Source organism: Podarcis liolepis, assembly GCF_965112155.1.
Source record: "Podarcis liolepis genome assembly, chromosome: 6".
In the NCBI taxonomy this organism is placed as follows: domain Eukaryota; kingdom Metazoa; phylum Chordata; class Lepidosauria; order Squamata; family Lacertidae; genus Podarcis; species Podarcis liolepis.
The window spans coordinates 566,453-582,983 of NC_139559.1; the positions used below are offsets into that span (position 1 = coordinate 566,453).

Sequence of the window (16,531 nt, forward strand, 5' to 3'; positions counted from 1 at the left end):
TCTCTGGCCGGTGGCCCTTGGGATGGCCTGGAAACACGCGCTGCGTCAAGAAACGAACTCCCAGTCTTGGAAAAACAAGGAGGGGCAGCATTTTTCAAAAGGAAAAATCAAATTAAACCAGCAAATTACACTACACCCCCTAAAAAATATTTCCCACCCATCCTGGGCGCCTCTGAGGGTCTCAGGCCGAGTGCCGAGGCAGGAGGAGCAGGAGGGCGGCCCGCCAAGGGCTCCCACGCGGCCCCCGCCCAAGGGAGCAGCGCGGCTCGGGCGCCCCCTGGAGGATGAGAGAAGCCGCTGCAGCAGAGCAGGGAAGGGGCAGGAGGCGGGGCGACGCTAGGTCCGTCCATCTGCGGCGCCCGAGAACCTCACTGGCTGGAGGGATGAGGGAAAGGCGGGACTTGCGCTCCCATTGGCTCGCTCGCCGCGAGGCCCGTCCGTCTGCGGCGGCCGAGAACGTCACTGGCTGGAGGGAGGGGGCAAAGGCGGGACCTGCGCTCCCATTGGCAAGCTCGTCGCGAGAGGCCCGCCCCTCCCGCCGTGCTCTGCGTGCTCGATTCTGAAGCGGCCCCGCCCCGCCCGCGCCTGCGCCGTGAGGAGAGCGCCAGAGGCCGTGCGCTGCGCTCGCTTGGCCCGCTCGCCGTCGTCGCGGCCGCCGCGGAATATCCGGTGAGTGGCGGAGGCGGCGACCCCGACACCCCGTCCCCGCTCGGTGCCCCGTCCGCGGCCCACAGAGACCCGCCCTCGTCGCCAGGGAGGGGCCCCGTTGCCTCGGCAACCCCCGCAGGCCCGTCGCTTGTGCGCGTGCGCAGTCCGTCGCGGGGGGGAGGGAGGGAGCCGTGGGGGCGCGCGCCTCTCTCTCCGTCTCTCCCGTGCACGCGCATCTCGCGGGCCCCGCCCTCTTCTCGCGCCGGGGGAGGGGGCCGCTTCTGCGGCTGCGCGGTTTGGCGGGGCCGGGACTTTTATTCTGGGGGGGGGGGCGAGAGGAGGTGGGCGGAGCCAGGAAGGTCACGTGGGAGTGGAGGGGCGAAGGCACCTCGAGGTCATCCAGCCTGACCCGCGGGCGATGCGGGAATGGGCAGCCCGAAAACGGGAAGGGAAGAAGGCGATCAAGGACCGTCAAGTGTTTTCAATAGCCGTAGTCCACGTTTTTCTTTCTTGAAAGGAAATTCCCTTCTTCCGAGTAGGATTCCTTGCAAGAAAAGGGAAACGTTGACAGCTGTGATCGCTGTGAACAAGTGAACAGATTAGCAGGACTTGGATAAATGTAGCAGCATAAGAGGAAGGAGGAGAGAGATAGCAGAGCTTGGGAACTTGGAATAAGCAAAAGAGACCAGAGAAGGAGAGGAATGGAAGCCCCTAGCAGGCACGGCCAAACTCGGCCCGGCATCTGTTTTGGGACTACAATTCCCATCATCCCTGACCACTGGTCCTGCTAGCTAGGGATGATGGGAGTTGTAGTCCCCAAACAGCTGGAGGGCCGAGTTTGGCCATGCCGGCAAGGTGTTCTTGTGTTGAGACCTTGAATTGTTGTGGTTTCATTTTCATTTTTCTCCTTTCCTTCTTCTTCATTTTGAACTGTATGTAAAAATGCAAATGAAAAGTACTTTAAAAAATGGAATTTGGGCTAAAGAATAGTAGATTCCTTGAGTTGGGAGGGCCCCAAGGGTCCTCTAGTCCAGCCCCCTGCAGTGCAGGAATCTCAGTTCAAGCATCCAGGGCAGATGGTATCCAGCCTCTGCTTAAAACCCTCCAAGGAAGGAGAGTCCACCACTTCCCCAGGGAGTCCATTCCACTGTCCAGCAGCTCTTACAGTCAGAATTTTTTCCCATATGTCTATGGTTGGAATGTCCCTTTCTGCAACTTGCCAAGTGTGTTCTCCCAGTGGCCAGCCAGATCCCTGGCAGATACAGGCAGCCACCCCACCTCTCTGCTTAAGAGCCTCCAGCGAAGGAGATTCCACCGCCTTTCGAGGGAGCCCCTTCCACCATAGAAGGCGCTTATCCTCAGGAAGTTCTTCCTGATCTTTAGTTGGCATCTCCTTCCTTGCAGTTGGAGTCTGTTGCATCAGGTCCTCCCCTCTGGAGAAGCAGAAAGCAAGCTGGCTGCATCCTCCATGAGACAACCCATCAGAGATTTCTCCTCTCAGTCTCTCCTCCAGGCTAAACATGCCCAATTCCCTCAACTGTTCCTCACAAGGTTTGGTTTGCAGACCCTTGAGCATCTCACCTTGTCTCTAGGCCTCTTAGACTGGGGTGCCCAGAACTGGACACAGGACTCCAGGTGTCACCAAGGCAAAATAGAATAGTGCTAGATTCAGGTAGGTAGCCATGTTGGTCTGACGCAGTCAAAATAAAAACTATTGTTTTTCCTGCCAGATTCAGAAATACAGGATCTCAAAGCAGCTGTCATTACAAAAGAATTTCAGAAATAGACTTGAAAGAGAAGTTGCTGAATTACAACTTATTACTAAACTGAAAACTATGGAGAGACCTGGTCTGAATAGAGATACGTACTGGATTCTTGTCTCATTACATATGCGAAAGCTATTTTTTGTCGTTGCATACTATCCCATGCTTTTTCCTGTAGGACTAATTGCAGTCATTAACAGTCACTGGTTTACCATATGCATTGAGTCAGTCACTCATCTCCTACTACCCTACTGAGAAAAACCCCACCCCACCCTCCCACTATATATAAGGGTCTGGTGACTTCTGTTTCAGTGTATCTGAAGACGTGACACGAAAGCTTATACCCAGAACAAACTTAGTTGGTCTCTAAGGTGCTACTAGGCAATTTATTATTATTATTATTAGAATAGTGCTGTTAGTTCCTTTGATCGTGACACGAGGCCTCTGAGATTGTAGTTCTTTAGCTGTGATTCCTGCAGTGGGTTTGACTACATGACGCTTGAGGTCCCCCCTAACTCTACAGTGTTAGGATTCCGTGATCTAGCACAGCACATTGCAAATGCTGTGTCTGGCAGAAAAAACAATAGTGGTCTGTCAAGAAGACCCCTAGCAGTTTACAAGGGATCCATAGGAAAAACATTTAGGATCCCCTTTTCTACCTCAGTGAAACACTTTCCATTCTTTGTGATGGAAAGGTCTCTGGTCCCCTGACACGATGCTCCATGTAGCTCTGGAGAATCTTGATGCTTTTTAAAATCCTTCCATCAGGAAGTTTTGCCTGTGATTTTTTGTTAAGATAGCTGAGGAGAGTTCTTCCTGCTTCCTTTGCTGCTGAGGTATAAAAAGGGGCAAATTGCTTCAGGCCTAGCTTGAAAAGTTACATGGTTTTACAGAAATGAAATATTAATCCCACTTTGCAATTAGATGGACTGGTTGGATTTCCCCCCCAAAATCCTTAAATAACAAATCCATGCTGTAGCAATTTTGGAATTAAAAGTCGTAGAAAAAACTAGAGATGTTGGTGTTAGACTTTTTCAAAAGAGAAGGACCGGGACGCAAGGTTGACAAATAGTTCTGCTAATTTCTCAAGCTCTGTGTGTGCGTTTTGCTGGTTGCCGGGCTCCCATGGCAAAGTTCTGCTTCGGATAAGGAATTCCCAGGTTGCGCTTCAGAAGTGTGTTACTTTCTTAGTTCACAATTCTGGACCCAACTAGATGTGACGATGGAGAAGTTTGACTATATCTTGTCTTTCAGCATATGCAAATAGCATCCCGTGAGCCAAGTCAGAACTGCTGGGAGCTTCACATTCCTTGGCACTCCATTTTCCACATCTCTGTCATCATGCCTTGTTGCAGTCTCAGTTGTCGCCTGTATGCAGACATTTTGCAAACTCGATGAAGAGATTTGGCAAAAATGGGCGGCACCGAGAATGGTGTGTCCCAGAGGATGCATATAGTCAGTTGTTACCTGTTGGCAGGAGGCAGCAGAGAAGGCTAGCTAAGAAGCTGTGACTTGGCTAAACTGTTAAACGTTGCAAGTGGAAATGCTGAGCTGCTTCATGGTGGACAGAAGGAAGGGTGCAATATGAAAATTTCAATAAATATTTATTAAAAAAAGAAGAAGGAAGGGTGTGTCACAAATCATAGCTAGACCTCACTATTGTGCAGGGACACCAGATCACCTTTCTGTGGGAAGAAGGTCAAGCTGAGCATCCTAGGAATGTAGGCAGTGGATTGTAAATATTAAGGGCCAGCAGAAAAATGGGGTGTTGGGCTGCCCTCGTGGGGCTTGATTAGGAATAGCATCGTATTTTGTCCTAGTCCTCACTTCACCCACTGAGCTGGGAGCTGTAATTGGTTGTGGAAAGTGTTGTGTCTACAGAATTCAGGAGCTGCTTTGGGCTAATACTGTTGAGTTTCTTGTTTGCCTACCTAAAGAACTACTCTATTGAAATGAGTATTTGGGTTTCATCATTTTAAACATTAACTAGGAACGTATTTAAACATTCTGAAAGAGCCAATATTTCCAGTGTACCCACATTTCCCCTCTGGCCTTTCCCATCTCTTGGACCTGCTGGGGCCCCCACCTCTGGAAGGCTAGTGCCATACTCTGATCCCCTCACAATCTGAAATCACGGCTGGCCTCACTGTAGACAAGTAAGTAGCATGGCTTTTGACACAGAACATTTTGATGCGTCTGCAGACCTTCAGGAGCAGAAGAAACACTCTTCTCATAAGCTGCCTGCCTTTGATTTAAGATGGGAGGCAGCCTATCATCTTGCGTGGGTACCTAAGACCGAATGTGAAAGGGGGGGGGGCTTTGTCTCTCCGGCATGCTACTCAATAAAAGATGCTGTGGACCTTGAGCTCCAAGAGTGTTTTTGGCTCTGCCTTTGTCATCCTTTCAGCTCTCTCTGGGTGTCTTGTCTTCAGTCCCCGTCCCCCCAATACACACCAGCGGTGCTTAAACTTTGTGCCAGTATGTTACACTGAGCTCCCCAGTGTTCAGCCTAAGCTGCTGCCCTATCGTGGACTTTGTTTTTCAAATCCTGCATGTATCCCCCTGCTCATTCCCTGTGGAAAAGGCAGCTTTCAGATCTTCAGTGCCAGTCCTCACAGGTAAGCTGAGGCATGTTGGGGGGGGGTCCTTTGAAGAGCCCTTGAAGAAGTCCCTGGACACCTTGTGCCACTCGAGTTGGGCGAGAGCCAGCCGAGAATGTTGACGGAGCGGAAACCGCTGCCGTGCGATGACTGGCAAACGTGCAGTTTGACCTGGAGGCTGGGTTGCTGCCAGCACCGTCTCAACAGCGCCAGAGGTGGAAGGAAAGGAGGGGAGCAGCGAGCTGGGCCTGGCTGTGGAGCAAAGCAGGTTGCATGGAGGAGCAAGACGTCCGCCAGCGGAAAGGCTGCAGCCCCCTGCATCGGCGCCTTTGCAGTTGCAGATTTGTACAAGCTTCCAGGAAGGCGAGAGGTTCTTCAGCCACACAGTAAAAATGGAAGAGTGAAAGAGAAGATGCCAAGAAGGGTTTCAGATAGTTTTCGCAAGCAAATGTCAGGGTTTCAATTCATGCTGTTTGACAAAACGAGCAGGAAAGAGGTGAGAAGATACAGTTGACTGAGGGTCAGCGTACAAGTGTGGATGCTTGAGATGTTTCAGAGAGATCTCATGATGGGACCGGAGGCAACCTGGTGGCACGTTGAATGCGCAGTAGACATTGTTAGAGCAGAGTGTTAAAGGGCCCACTGAGGACTCGCTCCATAGGGGTGGTTCTTAATCGGATACTGCCATCGTCTTGCCTCGGGGCCCGATCCATCACTTTCTTTTCAGACTCGAGAGTGAACTGGGGCAGTAAACACATTAGGATGACATGGGACCCCAAAGCACAGGATCTCTTCCACCGATTATGTAAAGCAGAAAAGGCAAGGAGGCAAACTTGGAGGCACTTGCAGCCTGAGGGGCATGTAAGAAAAGGGGACTCTTTCCAAAGCAAAGCAGGAGGCTTTTGGTCTGACCCGCAAATGCACGACACATTCAAACTTCACTAAATTTAAGGGCTAGACTTGGCTGTGTGGAAATAGCACCAGCCCTCTGCTATTACTATCCAATGAGAGGTTTGAGAAGGGACAGCCACTTCCATAGCAAAAGATCTACCTGTGAATGAGTGGGAGAAAGAGGCTCAGAAGGACTGGATGCCTGGGCTTCCTTCCCCACAAAAAGGAGGGTTACGTTTTCCTTTTGCTGCAGAAAAGCATCACAGCAGGGCTGGTTCTTCTTAGGCTTTGGGGAAATGGAGCTGGTCAGCTGTTGAAAGGGCTGCACCTCCAAATATTTTATTCTAAATATTTACTACGTTTCCTACGATGGTGCTATGCAAGTGATAGAAAAAATGGTAGGAATTGTTGGCTGTAATATATATCTGATTTTCCCCCAGTTCTTTTTTAGAATTAAGTTTTTTAGAGAATCTCGGTATGCAAGATTATAACACTGATATCTCGCTTTAGCTAATCTAAATAAATCTATAAAACTATCAAGTTCAGATGTGTTTTTTAATTGTACCTTTGAGTGGTTAAAAATACAGAATGCGTTGATAGTCACTCTTTTATACCCAGCTAATCGAAGAAATGGGCTAAAGCATTTCCCTCCCAGTTTTCCAGCTGTGGTGTGTTGTTGTTGTTGTTGTTTTGGGGGGTAAACAAACTGCTCCTTCTCCAGGGCTGTTGTCTTTCTCCCACCCATCTATTTTTTTGGGGGGGTGGTGGAAGAAGGTGGCTTTTGACCCTGTGGACCCGCAGCCTCTCCTGCCCACCTCCTTCCCACGCGCTCTGACTTCTGAGATGCTCCCGCCCCAGGTGAGAGGGAGGCTTGTGCGGTTGGGCCTCTCCTGAGATGCTGCTTGCTGTGACTTCTGGGTGCGTCATCTAAAAGAAAAAGAATGAAAAGGATTTGCTCTTTTCAGAACTATTGCTTCATGCATGTGTAACTTGATTCAGGTCTGGTTGTTTTCAAACTTCTGGTTGACAGCCCTGGGTATTATCACGTTGCAGCCCCGTACTCTGATCTGGAGATGTGGGTGTTCTCTCCCCCCCCTGCCCTCCTTTCCAGCACCTTCATTGGCCTTGTGGCGTAGCTCCAGCACCCTCCTGTCCCTTCGGATCCCTTTCCTCCTCAGCAGTTGCGTGCTGAGCGAACGTGGCTTTGGGAGCCCAGCTTGCTTCACAGCAACCGGGGTGGGGGCTGGTTGGCCGCCTGCCGGGTTTGCCTGGGCTGTGGCCTCTGTTTCCAGCCTGTGCCTTTGGGCCAGTTGGAGCAAAAAGCTGGCTCCTTCCTTCCTGGAGCTTGCAATTGGAGGATGCCGTCGGCCGACAACTTCACTGTACTGTATTCCTGATGTAATAAAGGTTGTTTCAGTGACAGCACCTCGTGGCGTGGTCTTCCTTGCACCCTCTGGCCGCCTTTGAACGTTGATGCTTTCTTTTCAATATGCTGACGATCTTTTCTTTGTTCCATAGCATTGAACAGACGGGTTGATTATTCTTTTCAGATATTAATAAAGCAGCGGGAAGAAGAAATATGAATAAGGCTCCCTCAAGGTCCAGCCCAGCACGAAGGTAAAGTACCGAGAAGCATCAAGTTCCCCTAGGAGTTTGGGCTCAGGGCAGAAATGCACCTTCCTCCGCGGACGGTGGAGCTTCTCCTCCGAAGGGAATCCCACGAGGATTCTGCCATTCTTCCTGGTTGCAGCCTTCCAGGCGGCAAGATCGTTTTGCCGCCAGGCTCCTCCCAGGCTCGGGGCAGGTTGCAGGCAAGGAGAGCTGCAGCCTGTGTGACCCGGGGCGTCCCGGGCGAGCGCCTCGGAGTCAAGAGCGTCCCTCGGGCTGTACCACGAAGGAGAGGGCAGCAAGACTCCTTGCGCCCAGGGGCAGAGGCTGCGTGCCGGGGAGCGCTTCCTCCCCCCTCCCCGTGCTGGCATGCTTTTCCGTTGCAGCGCCATTGCCCCCGAAGAGAGGGGCACAGATAACATCATCTTGGCAAGAGGATCCTCCTGTCCTCTCTTGGCGCTGCGTCACTGTGTGCCCATCGTGCACGGGCACTTCTCTTGGCATCAGTGCAGAGCTGTGCACAAGCCCCAGACCTGGCTGCTGCTTCTGCTAGCTCAGGAGCCGGGACATCGCCAGGGTGCCAGTGGCCAAGGCGCAAGCAGAAGCCGGAGCATCACCCTTGATGTTAGCGGCTAGCGCGCTAGCGTGCACCAGGGCACTGCTTTGCTCTGAGCGCTGTGGGCAGAGCGCACGCGAGGGGCAGGCATGGCATTGCTGTGAGTGTGGGGGGGGGATGAGCGGAGAAGGGGGCACGTGGCCACCACCTGCCTGAGCTCTGGCCCTACCAGGGGTCTGCCTGTACCTCTGGAGCCTAGTGAGGGCGTTCGCAGACCTACGTGGGAGGAGGGTGCTGGCTTTCTCCCCAGGGAGGTGCCCTTTCTGGCTCTGTGGCATTTCTTGGGTTCCCCTGTCAAGAGCGCAGTTCAGCTGAACTTGCTGAAATCCATTTCAAACGCCACTCGTATGAAGCCTGAAGAAAACATGAGAAGTGCTGCCGCCATCCCTGAGCCTGGGGAGAACGAAGCTTGGGAACTGAAATAAAGAACCGTTGCGCAGTGCTTGAGTTCTTGGTAACGTCCAGGGTAAAGGCCCTGAGTAAAGGCCCTGCGTCCAAAGGGTGCTGGTTTATTGCGTACACATCACTGACGGCTCCGCTCGGCTCCAGGCGAGGAGTCCTCTGACTGTCCCACTTCCTTAACTTCTCCAGGCATTCTGCCTGTCCACATTCTCCTACCGTCCACAAGGTTTGTTCCGTAAGATGCGCTGCTCTGCGGTCTGGGACCACCTTCTTTTCCGAAACGTGAGAGCTCCCCTTCTCCTGCTCTACCTCCACAGGCCGTCACTCACTTCTTTTGTTTCCTGGTCTTCTTATACCTCTGTGGTTAGAAAGAAATCCCGAGGGAGCTTTCTCCCCCATTGAGCGCTGAGCCCAGCCCAGGGGCGGATGTGGTGGTGGAGCCCATTGTCACTGCAGGCTCACTTCAGACCAACACAAAGACGTCTTGGGGGGGGGGGAGCCCATCTAGAAGATTAAGCTGAGGGGGTGCTCAATGCTGATAGGCTTGTGCGGGAATTGACCAAGGCCCCGTTGTCCCTGGGGTGATAGAACAATCTGGGCTGCACCACTGCGAACCACCAAGGGGGACTTGGGTGGCTGAAGCCTCCGTCTTAGGAATTCTTCCCTGCACGCAGAAAGCTAGGTGTTGGAAAGGCTCCGGTGCAGGCATCTCCGTGACAGGGTGGTTTTGTATGTGAAGAGAGGGTCTTCTTGTGGAAAGGAGTGTTAGGTCAGGCACCCCCCGCTAGTCTTGGAAGCAGGAGAGCCCAGCTGCAGGTTGGGCACTGGGGTGAGAACTAGGCCAGGATCCCTTTGCCTTCTGAAGCCAGGCTGCGGGTAGTAGTAGTAGTAGTAGTAGTAGTAGTAGTAATAATAAAAAATTTATTACTTATACCCCACCCATCTGGCTGGGCCTTCCCAGCCACTTTGGGCAGCTTCCAACAGAATATTAAAAACACAGTATGACATCAAACATTAAAAGCTTCCCTAAACAGGGCTGTCTGTCCGCTGTTCCTCTCTCAAGTGTTCCTCGACGCTTGTTCCAGGAGGGGCCTTGCCCTGGCAGCTGGGGACGACCCCGCTGACGGCGCCCGCTGTCTAAAGAACTTTCCCCGGTTCTTCTTGCAGAGAGGCCTTGCCCTACGGAGAGAGAGATGGACGACGCGACCGCTCTCCAAACCGCCACAGCCTTCCGAGAGACGCTCAAGAGAGCCGGAATGGCAGAGATTCCCGGGATGCGCGGGTGAGAGATGTGCACAGCAGCGGCAGAGAGCCAAGAGACTTCCGGGACCCCAGAGACCTAAGGGACCCTCGGGACGCCCGAGAGCCCCTCTACGAGCGCTACAGGGAGCCTCCCTACAGGTATGCATATCCTGGGAGCCTCCTGGAGTGGCACAAGGGGGGTGCTGTTGGGAGTGGCGCTTGGCTGCTGCAGTTGGAACATGTCTCCCCGTGTCTGCCTTGCAGGGGAGAGGAGGGCTATGACCGCTATGCGCGCCCGGACGACTATTACCGGAGGAAGGATGACCAGTACTACGACCGCTACCGAGACCAGTTGGACAGACCCACCTTGAGCACTGAAGGTGGCTATCGGATCCGTCCGTCCGAGGCTGGTGGGAGTGGGGTGGGCGGTCCTGCCAGGAAGGGGAGGGGGCCAGGTGAGATTCTCTGCCCTGACCCTGGTGACTCTTCCCTCAGAGCGCATGAAGCGGGAGGAGCGGCGGCGGGAAGATCTGTATCGCCAGTTCTTTGAGGACATCAAGCGGCGCATTGATTCGGAGCGGCCAGTGGACTGCTCAGTGATTGTGGTCAACAAGCAGACCAAGTAAGAGCTTGTCAGGCCACGGCCCTCACTGTCCTCCCAGGTGCTGCTCCTGCATTCTGGCTGTTGTGGGGCTGGTTGTGGGGCTCTTTCTAGGCACGTGTCCCGACCGCTTCGTGGCATGACGCCCTCAGAGCAGGTGCACACAATAAAAGCAGAGCGAAATGCAAAAGCGCAGGCTCTATGAATGGTAAATGAACCCACCAGATTCTGAAAGAATAAAACCATCTCTACAAACGCCGAAAACAAGGGAGCCATTTCATCTTGGCTTTGCTGGCCAGATCCTTGTCAGATTCTAGCCTTGTGAGCCCCATATGATGAGTGCATGGAGCCACCCAATTGTCAATCACCTGACATCACAATGACATTGGGGTGATAAGAGTTCTTTGAAGTCCCAAAATTTGGACTGCAAGGCACCACTCTGAGCTTGCAGAGTACATGAGGTTTCTACTTTCCTGCGCATTGGCTGATGGGCAACTGAGCCGAAAGCTGCTTCTGCAGTTGTTGGCTGTGTGGGTGAGCGAATTCCTCCCCCCCCCAGCCCTCACTTGCCCAGGCACACCTGACGCCACATGGGATGTCAAGTGTGGGGCAGGCAACTGGTTTGGGGGAAAGGATCTTGAAGTCCAAATTTGAACCTCTGGCTGGCATGTTTGCCCCACAAGTGGAAGATTTCTTACTCCTAACTTCTGTGTTCCACCTGGCGTATGATGAGGAAGCAGAGAGCGGTGCCGGCAATTTGAGGCGCAGGCTCAGGTGCAGCGGCTTCTGTTTTGCGCAGGGAGTACGCGGAGTCCGTGGGGCGCAAGGTGCGCGATCTTGGCATGATGGTGGACCTGATCTTCCTCAACTCGGAGATGTCTTTGCAGCAAGCCCTGGACGACGTGAGCAGAGGGGGCTCTGCCTTTGCCATTGTCATCACCCAGCAGCACCAGATTCACCACTCCTGCACCGTCAACATCATGTTTGGCACCCCACAAGGTAGGGGGGCCAGGGAGGGGCTGCAGCTGCGGACAGGGCTTTTCCCAGAGACACTTGTGTAGGTGGCCGAGAGCACAAGGGTGGCGAGCGAGGGGCTGCTGCTTCCCACAAAGGGGGCCTGTGCCCCAGAACCCACAGGATGCCCAAGTCGAGGAGGAGGAGGAGGGTGTCTGCTTTGGGTCTCCTGGCTTGTGAGAGCTGGAACCTGTGTGGGTTTTCAGAAGAATCCTAGAACCGTTGAGTTGGAAGGGACCCCGAGAGGCATCTAGTCTTCCCCTGTCACGCAGGACTCTCAGCTAAAGTATCCTGCATAGATGGCGTTCCAACTTCTGCTTAAAAGCCTCCCAAGGAAGGAAAGCCCACCATTAAGAGGAAAGGGCCCCCCCCCTCAAAGCAGGGTGTCTTTTCACTGTCTGTCTCTCGAACAAATGTGTGCACCCACAGCCCCAGTTAATCAGCAAAATTCAAGCTGAACTGAAACTTCAGAATTCCCTTTGCAAGAGGCAGGCAGACGCCAGAGCCCTCTAGAGTGGCAGGGGAGGCTTCCGGCTGCAGGGAGAGCAGCTCTTGGGAGACCCGGCCGGGAGGAGGGCTGTTCCTGCCGCTGTTTCCCTGGCGCCACGGGGGTTGCTCACGCACGACCTTTCCCGCCGCAGAGCACAGGAACATGCCGCAGGCAGACGCCATGGTGCTGGTGGCGAGGAACTACGAGCGCTACAAGACGGAGATCCGGGAGAAGGAGCGCGAGGTGATCGCCAGGCAGGCCGCCAAGATGGCCGACGAAACCATTCTGCAGGAGCGGGAGCGCCCCCAGCAGGGGGAGGAGGGAATCCGCGGGGGCCACCCCCCGGGCATCCAGACGCTCCTGAACTTGCTGTGCGACAACCGCTACCTGACCTCCGAGGAGACAGACAAGATCATCAACTACCTGAGAGAGCGCAAGGAGCGGCAGCTGAGAGCCACCACGGACTCCCATCCGGGTAAGTTCTCCGCCAGGGAGGTGAGAGGAGCTGGTCAAGGACGCCTACCCTCCCCACCTACTTGAACCAGGCCCACAGCGTTTGGCCCCCCCCAAAAGCACTACGTGGGGCTACCTTTTTTTTTTTAAAAAAAAATCATATTTATTAAAGTTTCCAAAACACAAAAGATAGAAATACAGAAAGAAAAAAAAAAGATACAATACCCTTAAAACCTTACTTTCGTTGCCAACTTTCTGGGACTCCCCCATCCCCCTCCCAATTGTATTCCCCTTTCCTTAATTTGGTTCTACAAGCTCTCACTCCCAATTTAAGACTTAATTTGTTTAACCCATTATTCAATTTAAATTATACAATCATACCATCATCCCTCATCCTTAACAGAAAGAAAAAAATGTTTTTTCCCCAAGGTCCGCCCCAGTTTCCTTCCACGAATTCCCTTTTTTAATAAACACATCCAGTCAGAATAAAATGATATACAAGAAGTTACATAGAAATATAAAAGATAAAAGATATAAAAAGATTCAAAAGATAGTTGCACAGCCTTTGGATTCCAGGTCTCCCCCCCCCCTTCCCCGGTTTGAATTCCCCATATCCATCAATCTATCTATTGTCAGCCTGGAGATCTCAAATCCATGGCCAGATTTTTCCCCAGATCCACTTTGCCGGTTTTTTTAAAATTTATTTATTTTACTAATATTTAACTTCAAACATCCAGTCTAAAAGAGGCCCCAAAGGGCCTTTAATTTCCTTGGTCTTTAACGCTCCCCCCATTGTTCTTTCCATGTCGTAATCAGTCCTTTGTTCTTTTTTCTTACTTTCTCAGGATTCTTGTCCTGTTCCGCTGCTAAAACGTTCTAATTCAGAAATTTGGTACCTCTACAGAGGTTATTGTTGTTCAGGAACAAAAACTTACGTCCAGTCCCTTCCTTTCTTCAATAGAAAAATTCTATTGTCTCCTTTAATGTAAACACCTCTGTAGACGAAATACTGTTTCAGTTTTGCAGCTTTCCCAGGAGATAACAAGTCCTGTACAATTCCAAGAGTATTTTTCCACTTACGACCGTTCTTGTAGTGTCCCGAAACCCCTCTAGGGGGATTGTAGTAACTTTGTTTCCTCTAATCCAAAAGTCAAATTGTTATTCCTTATTTTCAACAGTTTTTATCCAAATTGTAACAAATTGTAACAAAATTAACCAGCAAAGTCCTCATGGCAAAGTCCTCTTTATATTCTCCGAGCTTTGACAGCTACTTTGACAGTTGTCAAAGTCTCCGTCTCTCTTCACCAGGCTCTCACATATCGCCCCGGTTCTCAGGGGGGGGTTACATTTTCCTTCTCACCCTCCACTCTTCTCCTCCAGCACAGTTCTTATAATTTCTCATCGTGGAATTAATAATTTTTATCCAAAATACGATTCTCTCTCGTCCTTGGTTACCCAGTCCTTGTTTTAGAATGTTTACAATAGGGGGGGGGGACTGACTTCCTTTTTTAGATCTCCCCCGCTCGTGCCAAATCCGAAAAAAAATAATTCTTTTTTTCTCCTTTTAAACCCGGTTTCCAAATTGCTCACGGGTTGTTGTTGAAAGTCCGAATTTTCAATAGAAGAAGTCAGCGCTCTCCGTCGAATGGCATGCGGCTTCGCTCGGCAGGGAAAGCAGAGGACTCACAGCACCACGCCACTCCCCGGCACCCGATCCGTAGCCTTTAAAAAGGCTCCTTCACGAGTCGGGAGGGCGCTAATGGTGCCAGCCGAGTCACCCATGTCCATGGGCTCCGTGCCCGTGGTTTTTAAGGGTCCCCGCGTCGCCGGCGCAGTAGGACCCAGCCCCTGCCGAGCAGACTCCCTCCGGAGCTCGGAGGGAGTCCGCCATTCGGCGATGGCGCCAACCCGGAAGTCCACGTGGGGCTACCTTTGAAGGTGACTCGGAAACTGCAGTTAATCCAGAATGCGGCTAGACTGGTGTCTGGGAGTGGCTGCCGGGACCACATAACACCAGTCCTGAAATATCTACATTGGCTCCCAGTACATTTCCGAGCACAATTCAATGTGTTGGTGCTGACCTTTAAAGCCCTAAACGGCCTCAGTCCAGTATACCTGAAGGAGCGTCTCCACCCTCATTGTTCTGCCCGGACACTGAGGTCCAGATCCAAGGGCCTTCTGCGAGAAGTGAAGTTACAGGGAACCAGGCAGAGGGCCTTCTCGGTAGTGGCGCCCGCCCTGTGGAACACCCTCCCATCAGACTATCTGACTTTTAGAAGACAACTGAAGGCAGCCCTGTTTAGGGAAGTTTTTAATGTCTGACGCTGCATTGTTTTTGATATTTGGTTGGAAGCTGCCATGAGTGGCTGGGGAGATCCAGTCAGATGGGTGGGGTATAAATAAATAAATTATTATTATTATTATTATTATTATTATTGCACCAAGCCTGTAGCAGGGGGCAGCTGGGGCTCCAGAGACTTAACCTGGCCTTTCCTTCCCCGCAGCTCCGCACACCCGGCAGCCCCTCGGAGCCTCTTCCGGGTCTTCTCTGGGCACCTCGGCCAGCCTGAGCAGCACCCAGGGCTCACAGGCCCTCTCCTCGGCCCCCTCGGCCCCCGTGGCCTCGACCCCCCAGCAGGAGCTGCAGGCCAAGATCCTCAGCCTCTTCAACAGCGGGGCAGCCATGGCCACGGCCAACAGCAGCTCAGCCACGGGAACCGCCCAGAACCCCGGCTTCTCCACGGGGCCCAGCACACAGAACCGGCCCAGCGCCACCGGCAGCGGATTGGGCCAGTCTCAGCAGCGGGCCCCGGCCCAGGGCCCTCAGTTTTCCAGCCACGGGGGTCCCACCAGGGGGGCAGGCCCTCGGGCCGCAGCTCCCCAGGCCTCGCAGCCGCTGTACCAGAACCGCCCGCCAGCCCCCAGCAACGCTTCCGCCTCCAGGCCGGCGCCGTCTTCCGGGATCAACTTTGACAACCCCAGCGTGCAGAAGGCCCTGGACACGCTGATCCAGAGCGGACCGGCCCTCACACACCTGGTGAACCAGACTGTGGGGCAGGCGCGGGCCGCCCCCTCCTCCCAGCAGCCGCTGGGCTCCTACCATCGGCACTACTGAGGCCAAGGGCAGCTCTCTCCCGCCTCCTCTCCCCAAGGCTCCCCTTTGTGCATGCCCCTTCCTGTGCCCACCCTCCAGGAGGCCCCCCTCCCTCACTGGGGCTCTGCTGCCCCCTCTCCGGCCCAAGGGGGCTGCTGCAGGCGGGGGCAGCCTGCTCCTCCTCTCACGCAGAGCCAGAAGGGCTGAGGCGAGCGGAGTGAGGGTCTTCCTTCTTTGCTCTAGGGCCCCCTTCGTTGAAGGAAGCTGCCTGTGGACTTCATGCCCCCCCCGTTGCTTCTTTTCAGCAACAGCCACAGAAACACAGCTCAGGCCCCTCCCTGCAAGAAAAGGGCCAAGCGATGTTTTCTCTATTGGGTGGTCCTGTTGCCCCCTTGATTTCATGTTGTACAAACTTGAATTTGCGTTGGAAACGGGGGTGTCTGTTCCTTTGCAGCTGGAGAGGCCTATTTGTGGGGGTTATTCCTCACCCCCCCCCTTTCTGAAGCTGTAGATGTTCTGTTCTTGAATGGTTTTGTCATGTAGATTCCTCTGTATTGTTAACTGGAGGATGCCACTTTTTAATTAAAAAAAGGTATATATACACACAGATCTGCATTAAAGGAAATGGTTGTGGGTCTTTGCAGGCTGTTCCTGGTGCCGCAGGAGGCCCTGAGCGCCTCGTGCCTGCCTTGGCCACCCATCCTCCTCATGCCCCCGAGGGAGCACCTGTGCTTTGTGCGAGAAGCACACTTCTTTTTCCAAAACGCTGCAGAGGAGGGTGTGTAGCTCAGGGGGTGTTTGCTCGTAGCTCAGGGGTCCCTCCCCCCCAACCCCCTCTGGGGAAGAATGACAAAAGAGCCATCTGCTGGACCTCAGGCTCCCCACATCCACCTCCAAGACTGAGCTCCTCATCGCTCTGGGGTGGGACACCTGCCTTCCAAGTAAAAGGCCCCAGATTCGGTCCCTGCCAGCGCAGCATCTCCCCAGGAGATCCGTGTGGAACCAAGAGCACCCTCACTGGGCCAAAGGCCAGATTCCATGTCAAGCGCTTCCTAGCTTCCTAACACACACACAAATATTTAACAAGTTTGTCTAAAATTTTCATGAAT

General features: G+C 53.1%; 1 protein-coding gene across 3 annotated transcripts; it reads left to right on the forward strand.

Annotated features, from left to right (window-relative positions):
- The first annotated feature begins 561 nt into the window (after positions 1 to 561).
- Positions 562 to 16,029, forward strand: NCOA5 (nuclear receptor coactivator 5). 3 transcript variants are annotated; one of them, XM_083507498.1, is made up of 8 exons: positions 562 to 669; positions 7,453 to 7,519; positions 9,696 to 9,929; positions 10,035 to 10,150; positions 10,266 to 10,392; positions 11,171 to 11,370; positions 12,027 to 12,350; positions 14,833 to 16,029. In XM_083507498.1, exons 2-8 carry the CDS (start codon positions 7,482 to 7,484, stop codon positions 15,441 to 15,443), a joined length of 1,650 nt encoding a protein of 549 aa, XP_083363624.1. In that variant the 5' UTR covers positions 562 to 669; positions 7,453 to 7,481; the 3' UTR covers positions 15,444 to 16,029. The 3 variants fall into 3 exon arrangements, with proteins under 3 accessions (XP_083363624.1, XP_083363625.1, XP_083363626.1); XM_083507499.1 differs by lacking the exon at positions 562 to 669 and adding an exon at positions 4,456 to 4,567; XM_083507500.1 differs by lacking the exon at positions 562 to 669 and having other exon boundaries at positions 6,136 to 7,519.
- Positions 16,030 to 16,531: the final 502 nt, after the last annotated feature.

Coding starts and splice junctions, on each gene's coding strand:
- NCOA5 (XM_083507498.1), top strand. CDS start 7,482: ATGAATAAGGCTCCCTCAAGGTCCAGCCCAGCACGAAG. Junction 9,930..10,034: donor TACAGGGAGCCTCCCTACAG/GTATGCATATCC, acceptor TCTGCCTTGCAG/GGGAGAGGAGGGCTATGACC. Junction 10,393..11,170: donor GTGGTCAACAAGCAGACCAA/GTAAGAGCTTGT, acceptor TGTTTTGCGCAG/GGAGTACGCGGAGTCCGTGG.